The sequence below is a fragment of the Sinohyriopsis cumingii genome, chromosome 6, assembly GCF_028554795.1.
Source record: "Sinohyriopsis cumingii isolate HCF-2022 chromosome 6, ASM2855479v2, whole genome shotgun sequence".
NCBI classification, from domain to species: Eukaryota; Metazoa; Mollusca; class Bivalvia; order Unionida; family Unionidae; genus Sinohyriopsis; species Sinohyriopsis cumingii.
The window spans coordinates 158,014,921-158,030,953 of NC_142966.1; the positions used below are offsets into that span (position 1 = coordinate 158,014,921).

General features: G+C 37.0%; 1 protein-coding gene across 1 annotated transcript in view; it reads left to right on the forward strand.

Annotated features, from left to right (window-relative positions):
- The window catches only part of LOC149798368 (alpha-N-acetylgalactosaminidase-like), a 30,124-nt gene extending 15,645 nt beyond the window's left edge, over window positions 1–14,479 (forward strand). The window contains exons 4-7 of the mRNA XM_089963517.1: window positions 3,334–3,419; window positions 4,515–4,676; window positions 10,545–10,742; window positions 14,074–14,479. Coding sequence (XP_089819643.1) covers window positions 3,334–3,419; window positions 4,515–4,676; window positions 10,545–10,742; window positions 14,074–14,355 — 728 coding nt within the window. The 3' untranslated portion in view covers window positions 14,356–14,479. The remainder of the gene's footprint in view (window positions 1–3,333; window positions 3,420–4,514; window positions 4,677–10,544; window positions 10,743–14,073) is intronic.
- Window positions 14,480–16,033: the final 1,554 nt, after the last annotated feature.

Here is a 16,033-nt window from a genome sequence, read left to right on the forward strand (position 1 = left end):
ACACAGTGTAAGGCCAGATGATGGTAATTCCCATTTCTGTATATGGCACAGCGTAAGGCCAGATGATGGTAATTCCCATTTTTATATATGGCACAGTGTAAGGCCAGATGATGGTAATTCCCATTTCTGTATACAGCACAGTGTAAGGCCAGATGATGGTAATTCCCATTTCTGTATATGACACAGTGTAAGGCCAGATGATGGTAATTCCCATTTCTGTATATGACACAGTGTAAGGCCAGATGATGGTAATTCTCATTTCTGTATATGACACAGTGTAAGGCCAGATGATGGTAATTCCCATTTCTGTATATGGCACAGTGTAAGGCCAGATGATGGTAATTCCCATTTCTGTATATGGCACAGTGTAAGGCCAGATGATGGTAATTCCCATTTCTGTATATGGCACAGCGTAAGGCCAGATGATGGTAATTCCCATTTCTGTATATGACACAGTCTAAGGCCAGATGATGGTAATTCCCATTTCTGTATATGGCACAGCGTAAGGCCAGATGATGGTAATTCCCATTTCTGTATATGGCACAGCATAAGGCCAGATGATGGTAATTCTCATTTCTGTATATGGCACAGCGTAAGGCCAGATGATGGTAATTCCCATTTCTGTATATGACACAGCGTAAGGCCAGATGATGGTAATTCCCATTTCTGTATATGACACAGTGTAAGGCCAGATGATGGTAATTCCCATTTCTGTATATGACACAGTGTAAGGCCAGATGATGGTAATTCTCATTTCTGTATATGGCACAGCGTAAGGCCAGATGATGGTAATTCCCATTTCTGTATATGGCACAGTGTAAGGCCAGATGATGGTAATTCTCATTTCTGTATATGGCACAGCGTAAGGCCAGATGATGGTAATTCCCATTTCTGTATATGACACAGTGTAAGGCCAGATGATGGTAATTCCCATTTCTGTATATGGCACAGCGTAAGGCCAGATGATGGTAATTCCCATTTTTATATATGGCACAGTGTAAGGCCAGATGATGGTAATTCCCATTTCTGTATACAGCACAGTGTAAGGCCAGATGATGGTAATTCCCATTTCTGTATATGACACAGTGTAAGGCCAGATGATGGTAATTCCCATTTCTGTATATGACACAGTGTAAGGCCAGATGATGGTAATTCTCATTTCTGTATATGACACAGTGTAAGGCCAGATGATGGTAATTCCCATTTCTGTATATGGCACAGTGTAAGGCCAGATGATGGTAATTCCCATTTCTGTATATGGCACAGTGTAAGGCCAGATGATGGTAATTCCCATTTCTGTATATGGCACAGCGTAAGGCCAGATGATGGTAATTCCCATTTCTGTATATGACACAGTGTAAGGCCAGATGATGGTAATTCCCATTTCTGTATATGGCACAGCGTAAGGCCAGATGATGGTAATTCCCATTTCTGTATATGGCACAGCATAAGGCCAGATGATGGTAATTCTCATTTCTGTATATGGCACAGCGTAAGGCCAGATGATGGTAATTCCCATTTCTGTATATGACACAGCGTAAGGCCAGATGATGGTAATTCCCATTTCTGTATATGACACAGTGTAAGGCCAGATGATGGTAATTCCCATTTCTGTATATGACACAGCGTAAGGCCAGATGATGGTAATTCTCATTTCTGTATATGGCACAGCGTAAGGCCAGATGATGGTAATTCCCATTTCTGTATATGGCACAGTGTAAGGCCAGATGATGGTAATTCTCATTTCTGTATATGGCACAGCGTAAGGCCAGATGATGGTAATTCCCATTTCTGTATATGACACAGTGTAAGGCCAGATGATGGTAATTCCCATTTCTGTATATGGCACAGCGTAAGGCCAGATGATGGTAATTCCCATTTTTATATATGGCACAGTGTAAGGCCAGATGATGGTAATTCCCATTTCTGTATACAGCACAGTGTAAGGCCAGATGATGGTAATTCCCATTTCTATATACGGTACAGTGTAAGGCCAGATGATGGTAATTCACATTTCTATGTACGGTACAGTGTAAGGCCAGGTATTCACTCATGTTAGTTTCTTCATGGTGAGAATTGGGATGCTATTCTACTTGAAGAGAAAACTACAGAGCAGTCTAAGTGATCCTTCTTGGGACTGAAACTAATTGTTGACAATTTTGTATTGTTGTGGTTTATTTATTGTTTTTAAAGTGTTGTAGAGGTTAAAAATATCATAAATTTACATGTTGAATCTTTGTACTTAACATTCTATTTACTCAAAATACTTTCTGTTTAGTTTGATGACTAAGAATTCAGTTCTGATATTATTAAAATATTGAGACTGTACTTTTTCAACAGGGATTCTCAGAAATAGGTTGGGGACTCCTGAGTTCCATGAGTAAACAGTCCAGGACTTTTCATCCTGAAATTCTTTTGAGAACCCTGGCTTTCACCAGAAGACTTCTTATGATGTCTAGATGGTCCCCGAAATTATGCAATTCTGATATCCAATATGGTGACTATTACAGCCATCTTGAAAAACTTGTTCTTGTTGCTCCTTTAAAATTGAAAGTCAGATCAGCATGGGTTTTTACTTGACTTCTTAATGCCTTGTTGGCCCCATATTAAAAATAGTGCTGATCTGGTGTTTATTATTGCCACCATGGTGGCCATCTTTGAAATCTTCTTATTGCTGCTCATCTTAAATGGAAAGTCATTACAAGAGGGTGGAGGTTTCCGTTAGAAAAGTTTTGTGGTTGGTATGAAATGAAAATGATACGAACTGACCATGAATAGTGGCTATCTTGAAAATATTGTTATCTCTACTCTCTAAAGCGCTCACCATTCCAGATCGCTGCCATCTCACCTCTGTCTGCATGGGTTCGAGTCCAAGGCTCGGCTAGCGTGGATATGTGGGAAATTCTGCCAGTAGCTTCTAGTGGGTCAGTGGTGCTTCCCTGGGTTTTCCAGGGTTCTTCCTCCCCCACTTATACTGGCCGCCATGTATAGCCTATCTTGTGCTGAAAAATGGTGTGAAACCCTAAAACAACAAAAACAACTCTTACAACTTATTTCCATGCTGAATATAAAATTTTACCAATACATCATAAGAACAAAAAAACAAAAAAGAAACATGAATAAACTATGATATCATAATGGATGAAATTTAAACATCAGCAATTTTTATTATGATATGCATCTATAACAGTTCACTTGCATATTAGGTTCTTTAACCCACTTAGTGAAAACTGTTGGAATATCAACAAAAAATGTCAGGACTTTCAGCTTATTTATTTGCAGGTAATAAATGTACATAAGCAATATTTTGTTGAAAGACTTTGTCTTTTACAGGTTATGAAGCAATGAGTCTGTTTCTGAACAGAACCAACCGACCCATCATGTTTTCTTGTAGCTGGCCAGCCTGTACTGGATTTAATGTAAGTTTTTATTAAGTTCTGTAAGCAATGTTCATCTAAATGGCTGTATTGTCTGATTTTAGAGGATGCAAATAAATCATTGTCTCTGCTGACAGAATCATGAGGTAAATTTCTTCTCATACATCAGAATACACCAAATGTATTTGAACAGTAACTCTTCGACATCTTTGGTGACAGACATTTTGAAGTAGAATAATAAGAAATTTGTCTTGCGGTATGCTTACATATATAAAGTGTAAACTAAATCTAGCCTTTATTTTTTTGTTAATGTTGTATTTTTTGTATATAGTTAGTACATCATTCCCTCACTATAATGCCCTTCATTATAAGACATTTCATTAAGTAAAATACATAAATACAATGTTAATTAATCGTGACTAAGCACTCATAAGAGTCGGATCCAAGGCATTATGTATAATTCAAAACCAACAGAGTCATCAATTAATGAACAGTGGTGACTTAATAGGTGATAAAAGTTAATAGCTTATAATCTGTCACGTTTTATGATGTCATTGTTTAATGGATAGCCTGAGGAAGTCTCCAATAGGTCTAAAGTGGCTTAACATGATAATTAGTTCTACCTTTGTTGCTCTTAAACTGCTCAGATGACAAGAAAATATTAATATTTGCTTGGTTTCTAATACATTCAAGTGAAATTTATGATTTTTGTTAACACATTTAATCCAAATATTTTCTTTCACATTTCTACTTTTGGACAAAATTTGATCATACAGACGACAACTGTTTGGATGAAATCTGTGTCTCCATTATGGAGCTGGATAATTGAGGTTCTACTGTAGTGTATTTAGTTACAAAATTAATTGCCCTATAAGGTCGTATACTGTGGCTTGCATAGATATCATTATAGTGAGGAAGTACTGTATTTGACAAAAATACAGTAAAACATAACACAAACATAAGTCATTGATGTATGACTCCTGATGTAATATAGTGTCATGCCTTGGAAAACTAGAAATTACTGAAGACTCTAACAAACAGTTTGGTCCAATGGCATTCAGACTTTTAAAAATTCTTCTGTTCTGAGCTTATTCATACAATAAAATTTTTTACATCTGCATGTCTTACTTTTGACAGACAGATTATGACAGTGTTGCAAAGCACTGCAACACATGGAGGAACTACAAGGATCTAAGAGACGACTGGGGTACAGTCTATGACGTCATTGATTACTATGGCAACGACTCAGTTGGATTCAGCTATGTAGCTGGTCCAGGAAACTGGAATGATCCAGATCAGGTACGTTGGACAGTAAACAGAACAAATTTAGTTCTGCATATCAGTCTAAATCATGCATAATATGACCATCCATATGAGGTCTAAAAAAAAATTCTTGGCACAGACATGCATAAAAATTTCATTGTAGTTGCCCAAACTATTTTGTAAAAATATAAAAAATAGTTTGAAAAAAGAAAAATGGAACTATCTTTTATTAACCTTGAATAAGGTCAATTTTAACTTGTCTTTTTCGCTTGCCTCAACAAAGCTGTTGTACCATCCTATGTGTTGGCATTGGTGTCAGCACATAAATGTTTATACATATGCACAGACTCACTGAAGCTCAATCAGTCCTCTAAGGAGTGGGCTAAAGGCTTAACTTGTACATGTACGGTATATATATATATATATATATATATATATATATATATATATATATATATATATATATATATATATATATATATATATATATATATATATATATATTTGGTTCAGTTTTTGCATTGAGTGTTTGACCACATTTCTCATTGGAACACATTCCCTGATCACATTAACATTAAGAAGAAGCTCTGCTTCCTCTCAGATTCAGCAATCAGAGGTGATAAATATGAATCTTTCCCATCTACATTCCATTTTGACAAAGCAAGAAACTCTTCCCCTTGTGTACCCTTACCACCCCTAATTCACAATGGTTCTTTACAAGTTATTTTGCTGATATGAGTCACATCATATGTTTACCTCTCAAGGAATATAAATCAATCTTGTGGATTTTACAACCTTCTTTTGATAAGGTATTAATGGTAAAGGTTTATACTAAATGTTGCAGTCATTAGTTTTTACAAATTTACTGATATTTATGTGATTCTGTTGCAATCATGGACTAATGTTTTTATTAATAACATTTCTGACCTCATTCTCCAATGCTGTATAGTTAGTACCCATTGTTGGGGCCCCGAGTGGCTGAGTGGTCTAAAGCGCTCGCTGTTACTGATCACTGCCATCTCAACTCTGTCTGCATGGGTTTGAGTCTAGGATTTGGCGAATGTGGGTATGTGAGAAAGCTTGCCAGTAGCTTCTCGTGGGTCAGTGGTTCTTTCCTGGGTTTTCCCTGAGTTCTTCCTCCACCATTTATATTAGTCGCCATGTATAGCCTATCTTTTTTTGGTCTAATATACTAAATAAATTTAGTTCTTGCATTCTGCAAAGTTTGAGATACACTTGAAATCATTCAAATTTGTGTGATGATGCATCATGATGAAATATTTACCCTCATCACTTAAAAGGTCAGTGACCCTTATTTCATGCTTCACAGACTTTCAGTAAGTTGTACTTCAAGTCCTTGTCTTAAGCTTTGCTGTCATTATCTTAAGGAGTCTTGGATTTGGCCAATGTGGGTATCTGCGAAAGCTTGCTAGTAGCTTCTCGTGGGTCAGTGGTTCTTTCCGGAGTTTTCCCGGGTTCTTCCTCCACCATTAATACTGGCTGCCATGTATAGCCTATCATGTGCTGAAAAATGGCGTTAAACCCCACAACAGTGTATGATTATTACATGGAAATGCTACAAGTTAATATAATTTGTATTAAAAGTCCGTAAAATTATTTAATTGTTGTTTTCTTATTGTTTCTGCCTAATTAAGACTTCTGTATAATTTAATCGAATGATGAGAACTGAGCATCCCCAGCTTGCTATAACCTCTTCCTTTAACTCTAGGTAATTATTGTTTCTTATTGTTTTCCCGGGTTCTCCACCATTAATACTGGCCACCATGTATAGCCTATCATGTGCTTAAAAATGGCGTTAAACCCCACAACAACAACATTATCTTAAGCACTGCCCATGTTAAAATCATCAAACTAGATGACTGCATGCAATGCTTTAAATAAATAAAGAAAATAAGCTCTCTATGACCTATATTTCACACTTTACTTGCTTAAGTTTTTGCATTTAGCTTATGACCATATATTTTTTTAATCCTCTATACATACACCATACTGTTATACCTAGCATCATGGTAGGGTATTGATTTTGATGAGTACTAACCCCCCCCCCCATCCCATTACAAAAGTATGTCAGAAAAGTTAGTATACAGTATAGTTGCCATGGCTGCATTGTTGGACTTTCATCTCTATTACTATCTTCCAACAGACAGAACATAGTTATCTTATCTCACTTTGAATACCAGAGGATATACATGGGAGTTGGTCTCAAGAATGGTCAGAGTACTGAAAAGAGCCTCTCAACACACTTTGACCAAGCCTGTTACTGCAGCTACAATTTATAATTGGTGGAACACAACTCAGTGCCTGCACATTCCTGAAGGACCACCTTACAGCAAAGCTAAGATCACAGCATTTATCTCTAACCTTCTGTTGAATGTCCAGATTGAAGAAGTCCGCAAACAGTCCATCAAGGAGACATATTTTCCTCCCTCCCACAACCACAGCATCAATACAGTGACTGTACAGGAAATGAACAAAAGGACCCAAGGGCCACTCATTGGACATGAACCTCTGAAAACTGTCTTTTTGAAGCTCCACCCAGCAAAAGCCACAGGTCTTGCATACCAAAGTGGATGTAACTCTGAATATGTCCTATCATTCATTTGACTTTTCCCAAAGGCAAATGGCACTCTGCATCTGGTCATCAACCTAAGCTCCCTCCATTCATCCACACCCCTTGGTTTTCAATGGAAACACCTCAGTGCATTTTGGATGCCATCCTTGAGGGAGACTTTGGCACATGTCTCTATTCACAAGGCTTCCAGGACATTCCTGTGATTCATCTACAGCATCATATACCAATTCAGGGCAACACTGGCCCTGTGTCTTCACTTGTCTCATGAATTGAGTAATGGTGCAAAATTAAGTTACCACGATGATATCCTGCAGAAACATCAGTGAGTTAGATCTAACAAGACACGATAACCCTTGTTACCAATCTGGACTTCTCATCAACAAGGAAGAATGTGGCCTAGTACCATCACAACAATTTGTTAAGCTAGATAAAACAGGTTTCATTTCCCTCTTGATCCAGGATTGAAATTCAAACAATGGTAGCATCTTATTTTTCACAGTATTCTATCCACCGGGAATTCCTTCGCCTACTAGGCTTGCTCACTGTGGCAGCAGACCCCATGGTCTTAGGTTACCTTCTTATGCACGCATTGTAAATAATTCTTCTACCCAAATGGAGACCTAAAGTTTGCCCACTGGACCCTCCTCTAACCATTTGCACACAATTGAGGCATCATCTGCAGAATTAGCACAACCTAACTTAAATCACAGTGGGTATACATCTACCAGTACAACCGCCCGAGATTACAGTATGCACCAATGCAAGTATGGAAGGCTGAGGAGCCCACCTATTACCATCCTTTCGTGAAGCCAGTGGTGCACGCTGTCCACAGGAACGACATCTTCATATCAATAAATTCTGGTGATGATGGTCATTGTGATAGCCTTTCACTGGTGGCAGGAACATTTACATGCCAAGGGAGTTCTCATTCTGTCAGACAACTCTACAATGGTGACTTATCCCAAACGGCAAGGAGGAACCAAGTCCCAAGACCGTTGCGTCCTGGTGTGGGACTTAGTAAAGTGTTGTTGTCAACAACAAATCCATGTACAAGTTTGCCATATCTCAGGACTCCTAACATACTAGCCGAACCTTTGTCCCAGAACAGTCAACTAATGCAGAGAGAATGGTCTCTTCATCCCCAAGTTTTCTTTCAGATATGTACCTGGTGGGACCAACCGTTGGTGGACCTGTTTGCGACAATTTGAATACCAACTACAATCCTTCGTATCTCCAGTCTTGGACTCAAAACCTGGGCAGTTGATGGCTCTCTCTATAGATTGGAAATGTCCTGGAAGCATATAGCTGCCCACCAACAACTCTGATTCCAAAAAGTGATACAGAAAGCAGGAGAATCAGAGTGTTGCCTTATCTTCATTGCACCACTCAGATGGGAGAAGTCATGGATCAATGACCTTATCAATCTTGCAACAGAACTCCTCTGAGACTTCGGACTTTTCCTCATCTACTCAAACACCCACGATGGCGGTAGTTTTATTCCTACTCTGAGCTTCAGAACCTACATGCCTGGATCATATGAAATAGGCCCTCAGAAATAAACAATTCTCACAACCAGTCATGGAGAGAATCGCTCTAGCAAGAAGGTCCTCCACTCTAAAAGAAGGCAAATGGAATGTTTTCACCCAGTGGTGCAGAAACAAACACATCATACTTCTCCAGGTATCTATACCACAAATAGCTAACTTCCTATGGCTCTTCATAGAGAGAAAGTTTGTGCTGAGAATGATAAAGGGTTGCTGACACCCTTTGTCGTCATGGAAGAGACGATTTCGGACAAAACAAGAACTTATTCGACCTACTCTCTAACTTTGATTTGGAACCTATCTTGGGTATTAACTGGCTGAACAAGACATATTTGAACCACTTTCAATGACATCTCTGGCGTACCTTTTATTCAAGATCTTTGTGTCGAGGGAGATCACCACCTCTATTTCTCAGGAAAGGACAAGAGGAGATATCAGAACCGACTATCTTGTCCTGGATTAAGTGGGTTATTTGCTCGGCACATAGAGAAATAATCCCAGCTCAAATGAATTTATTATGCACTTTGGCTCACAAGGTTAACACATTTGCCATCAGCCTAGCTTTTGTCCAGAACTGTTCACTAACCGATATCATCTGGGCTGTGGATGGAGATCGGAGCACACATCCTCTTGCTTTTATCTCCAAGATCTATCATTCCAAAAAGCCCAATATGATCTGGTAGGACCTATATCCACAGCTGAACAGGTCACCCTTCTCGGTCAGTCGACAGCTTCTTAAGATGCAGCATCACAACTTCTGCTGGATTTGTGAGGGTGGATGGGGAATTTTTCCCTATTTGAAGCCGCGCCTAGACAGATGGAGTCCCCTCCAGTCTGGTTACCTAGAAGCTGTCTTGCATACCTTAGGGGCTGATGTGGCAGCCATCTTGAAAATCTTGTTATTGCTGCTTTTCCTGGACAGATAAGTAATGTCAGCATGATGTTTTCACCAAAAGATGGTCCTAAATGAAAATAATTCCACTTGGACATCTAATATGGATGCCACAGCAGTCATGTTGATAGTCTAGTTATTGCTTCGGCTGAATGGATGCCACAGAGGCAATCTTGTTAAGCTTATTGCTTCTCCTGAATGGATGGTCATATCAACATGGGATTTCCATTTAAAGTATGATGTCTAACTGGTTCTAAGTGAAACTGGTGCTTATTTGATATCCAGTATGGCTGCCATGGTAGCCATTTTGAAAATCAATCAATCTGTTCAAATGAAATTTAAATCAAACTTAAAATAAGCCAATCACGTTTCTTAAGATTAACATAATTGTGGATATATTGGTGTTTTCTTTTTAATATGTTCATTATGAATTTCATTTTGCAAGTACTGTATGCCGTATTTTTATGTATAGCACAATACAGAGTAAAAGGGCATTAATTTTTTCGGGATTTACCAGTGAAAGAATGTAATGTTCTTGTCAGTATGTTTTGAATGCTTTTTGGTTTTGTAATTAATTAAAGAAAATGAAAAATATTATTTCCTCATACAATAACTGTTATTCAAGGAGTTTCAACTCTAGGTCCAGACTTCTCTGTTGTTTCAGCATTTGTTTTAAAGTAACAAAGTACATCTGATCCCTTCTTTGAAATATAAGGATTTTTGGCTGGATCATTTTTTAATTAGTTAAAGCACATTTGTACATACCCAAAAAGCTAATTAGAATGCATGCTTCCAGAGGTATATTAATATTTGGAGGGTTAGATACAGACTTCACTAACATCATTATACCATGATGTTTTCTTTACTGTTTTCAGCTTATCATTGGAGACTTTGGTTTGAGTTATGACCAGCAGAGGGTTCAGATGGGAATGTGGGCAATGATGGCATCTCCACTCTTCATGTCTGTAGACCTACGCAACATCAATTCACAGTCCAAAGCTCTCCTACTTCACAAGGGATTGTTAGCCATAAACCAGGATTATCTGGGAAAAATGGGGAGACGAGTTTGGAAGGTTAGCAATAAAAGATTTTGACATTCTAATAATTTTACCATGTTTAATATTGTCTTAGAAAAGATATTTTTGCTTTGATGTATATTATTTAGTATATTTCTGTTTCTTATACTAAAATTACATCTGTTCATGTATACAAAAAATATCGAACCTTAGAATATCGGAGGAGGGTTGAAAATTCACTTGTCCCGCTTGTAATACTAAGTGAAAATTTCTGGAAATAAAGTAAATTCTCCAGTCACTCCCTTGATCATTTGAGTGCTGATTCATGGCTGAAAAGTGTTTCTATTTGATGAAAAGGTAAACAAGTACCATGGTAATTACCATCAGAAAACTCCCACTGTAAACAAGTACACTGGTAATACTGATTACTCATAACAAACTGCAGTTATGCAAGAGCAGAGGTTGGGTCTTCTCCATTCGCAGTTCCACTCAGCTTACAAAAGAGTATATATGATACTAATGTCATGTTGTGGGACACGGAAATTCCACTGAATGGGCATATATGATACTAATGTCATGTTGTGGGACAATGAAATCCCACTGAATGTGTAAATATGATACTAATGACATGTGGGGCATGGAAATTCAACTGAATGGGTATATATGATACTAATGTCATGTTGTGGGACATGGAAATCCTACTGAATGGGTATATATGATACTAATGTCATGTTGTGGGACATGGCAATCCCACTGAATGAGCATAAAATATACTAATGTCATGTTATGGGGCATGCAGATCCCACTGAATGGGTATATATGATACTAATGTCATGTTGTGGCACATGGAGATTCCACTGATTGGGTAAATATGATACTAATGTCATGTTGTGGCACATGGAAATCCTACTGAATGGGTATATATATATATAACTAATGTCATGTTGTGGGACACAAATTCCACTGAAAGGGTAAATATGATACTAATGTCATGTTGTGGGACATGGAAATCCCACAGAATGGGTATATATGATACTAGTGTCATGTTGTGGCACATGGAAATCCCACAGAATGGGTATATATGATACTAATGTTATGTTGTGGCACATGGAAATCCTACTGAATGGGTATATATGATACTAATGTCATGTTGTGGGACAGGGAAATTTCACTGAATGGGTATAAATGATACTAATATAATGTTGTAGGACATGGAAATCCCACTGAAATGGGTATAAATGATACTAATGTCATGTTGTGGGACATGGAAATCTCACTAAATGGGTATATATGATACTAATGTCATGTTGTGGGACATGGAAATCCTACTGAATGGGTGAATATGATACTAATATCATGTTTTGGGACATGGAAATCCCACTGAATGGGCATATATGATACTAATGTCATGTTGTGGGACATGGAAATCCCACTAAATGGGTATGTATGATACTAATATTATGTTGAGTGACATGGAAATCTCACTGAATGGGTATATATGATACTAATGTTATGTTGAGTGACATGGAAATCTCACTGAATGGGTATATATGATACTAATGTTATGTTGAGGGACATGGAAATCCACTAAATGGGTAAATCAAGGTCCTGCTTATGAATTATGATCCAAGAGTACATTTCCCTATGCCACACCAGTAAACACAGTTAAAGTTTGGTTTTGAACACAGTGACACACCTTTGTTACATTAAATATTAAACACAGTGACACACCTTTGTTACATTAAATATTAAACACAGTGACACACCTTTGTTACATTAAATATTAAACACAGTGACACCTTTGTTACATTAAATATTAAACACAGTGACACTTTTGTTACATTAAATATTAAACACAGTGACGCCTTTGTTACATTAAATATTAAACACAGTGACACACCTTTGTTACATTAAATATTAAGTGAAAAATCTGGAACATGAACATTATATGATTTTATTTACAAGTCAGCATAAACTCAGAAATATGGTTAAAATTCAGAAATATTCATTTATAAATCTGGATATTAACCTAATGGAAATGTACCTGATGACCATGGAGTCATGCAAATTCTGAGAGCATAAAATCAAGGTATATTAGAAATCCAGCAATCAAAACACTTTTTGGATGCTGTGTGATATAAGATACTAGTCACATAACAGAAGACATATAAATATATATTCGTTCCACATGGGAAAACACAATGAGACATTTTAACATGAACTTGATTCAGCTTCCATTACAATGAAAAAGAAGTACTGTATATACTCACGCTTAAGTTGAATCCAGTTGCAGACAACAGATCCTGATATGCCATCACATAAGTGTCTATGCTATGGAAACTTTTCGTCAGTTTTCATTTTTTCTTCAAAAAAAACAAGCAGATGTAGGATTCACTATGTCCATATGTTCATCTGTTTATTCATCCATCTTTCGTCCCCATTTGGAGTAGCTCCATTACTGCTTCCTTCGATGCAGGAAGTCATACCAAAGACTTATAAAAGTGGTATTAACAGTTGCCTCGCTTGGCGCTCAGCATTAAGAGGTTAGTGTTAGGACTGGTTGGCATGGTGTCAGGATAATGTGACTGGGTGGGACATCATGCCACATGTCTGTGGCATGATGCCTCAGTGCTAGACATCACTATAAACTGCCACACTGCAGACATTGTAGCGATATGACTGAAAAATTGTTAAAGCTATGTTAAAAATCCAAATAACACACACACACACCTTTACTGCTTCAAAGCTTGGTAACTGTGATCTACTTTACAGTATTTATTAAATATTGGTTTAGAATCAGTACAATGCTATAATGCCAGTACCTTTTCAGGTATTGTTACCAAAACTGGTTAAGTTTTACCTACATTCTTGGGTTTGTTGAAAATTGTTTTAAAAATCTCCATTCTTCCAGTCCAGACTGCAACGTTTATACTGCTAATCGTATCAACATCAAATTTACAGTTTGTGTACATCTTGGAAAGAGCATTATGGTGACCTATTTTTCAGGATTTTATAAATTTTAATCAAATTATGCCCAAGTTCCTATTCCAGTACCTTTTCACTTGCTACTGTCAGACTTGCAATGAATTCATCTCTATGAATGAAAACATTTCACACATCAAGATAGGATCACAGTGACCTCTTTTTGAACAGAACTAGAAAAGATAGTTTCAACACTATTTAACATATCGTCAGTGAATTGTGCTAGGAAGGTGAACTGGGTAATTAAGTCATGTTGCAAAACTAAAACTGGTTGGCTGTGACCTACTTTCTTTGTTTATTCAATACTTTGAAATATACAGACTCCTGCCACAGAAGCAGGGATATTTTGTGCACCCCTTCTTACGAATCACTGGAATCTCTTGATTTTCCTCCAAATTTCTTACAGGATCGGGCAAACAATCTTGAAGTCTGGGTGAGACCATTAATGGGAATATATTTCTGGAGAGGAAGTTTTGCCTTTGCCTTCCTGAATAGCAACAATTATGGTGGACCTTTAAAGATTCAGAAATCCCTACTGGAACTTGGTGCTAATAATACAGCTGGCTATGGAATAACAGAAGTGTTTGAAGGAAAGGTTATTGGAAAATACATGCCATCTGATGTCCTTACTGTGGAAGTGAATCCAACAGGCATTTACCTCGTTACAGCCATTCCTCTTGCTGGTTAAATTACATTCCAGGATTCTTTTTTGGAATCAGTTATCTTAATTCTTTCTTTAAAATAATTACTTTGTCCCAAAAATTATTGTTAATTTTTATTTTATATCTGCAAATAAAGTTTCTTAACATGTATGTTATGTCATTTTACATAAGACTTGGATTAATTCACAGATGTTTGATCATTGCAATTCCTTTTGCTAATTCATACTAATTTTGTGTAAAAAAACATAATGACAAATTACTTGTATCTAAGTTGTTTCAGGTATATCAGAGTTAATCAAGTATGCCTAATAGTAATTTTTAAATATTTTTTTAAAGTCTGAGAACTTGGATTTATAAAGCAATATAAGCAGTATAATGATTATACACTTCTGGTCAGGGTTTCCAATATTATCCTCTCCTTTAACCCTTTACCTCATGCAAGTGCCTTTGGACACCTCTACTCCATTCACATGGAAGTGCCTTTTAATGTGTCTGCTCAATTCGCATGGAAATTCCTTTTGACGTCTGCTGTAAACATCAGCCATTTTAAGCGGGTTTTTGTAGCGCCACCTTCGGGAAAAACCCCTATTAAATACTACATTCATTTCTGCGAATGACAATTATGTCAGATCACGTGGTCACTGTTTATGCTCTGGTCGATATCTGCTATTTAAAGTAACTGGTTCGTAATCTTCACTCTCCAAAATGGAGGTTGCGGATTTCATTCAGTACTTATGAAGTTTTCACGATTAGGATCACAACTATGAAATCTTTAATAATTTAAGTAAAGGCTCTGATATTGATATAGGAAGCAATTAGTTTTTATAAATTACCAAATTCAGATGACTTAGTGATGGAGATGCGGACAAAAAACTTGTAAATTTCGAGTATGAGAAATGGCAGCTACGGTTGGTCATGTGGTCTCACTGACTTGACAGTGAACAAGTTCTCTCAGGATTTTAAAGCACATAAAAAATTCTTCTGTGAAAAATAATTACACAGCTATAACAATTGGATTTTACTCTTTAATTTTTCCACAGTAATAGACGTGTACCAAAAATGTAAAATGGTTAAAATTGCTGTTAAACGTAACATACACTATATTACTTAACAGTCAACAGGCAGGCCTAGGCGTATGGAGTCAAATAGGTAACAGGTGTTCTATTTATAGCGCACTGCACTTTGTAACTATGCGCTATCAGGTAAAGGGTTAACAGACATTTTGTCCTTAAAATTAACATGGTCATGTGACAGTAGTGATGTTTGTTATCAATATATTAGATCGGCTGCTATTAATTGTAATAATTGAGAAAACATTGATATACTGATATTATTTGTGTCAGAAAATATATAATCATTATAGGTTACTGCATTTGTATGGGAAAATATGAGCAAGTTTTTTCAGATAGATATACTGCATGACCTTGGGAGTGCAGTATATCCATCCGACGAAACGAGTTCATATTTTCCGATACAAATGCAATAACCTTTTTATTATATGCTCATTTTCTTATTCAACCTAAGGCTTAATTATATAAACAAAAATACACTACAAGACAAAGTAACTGAATTTATGTTATATTTTAAACAAAATGCACAAGCACAGATTCATGAGTATTAATGTGCACATAACTCCACCCAGCTAAATTTGAACTTAGTCGCGTTGACTACATTACTTTCAAAAGAAGTTGTCGTTTTCGTCTA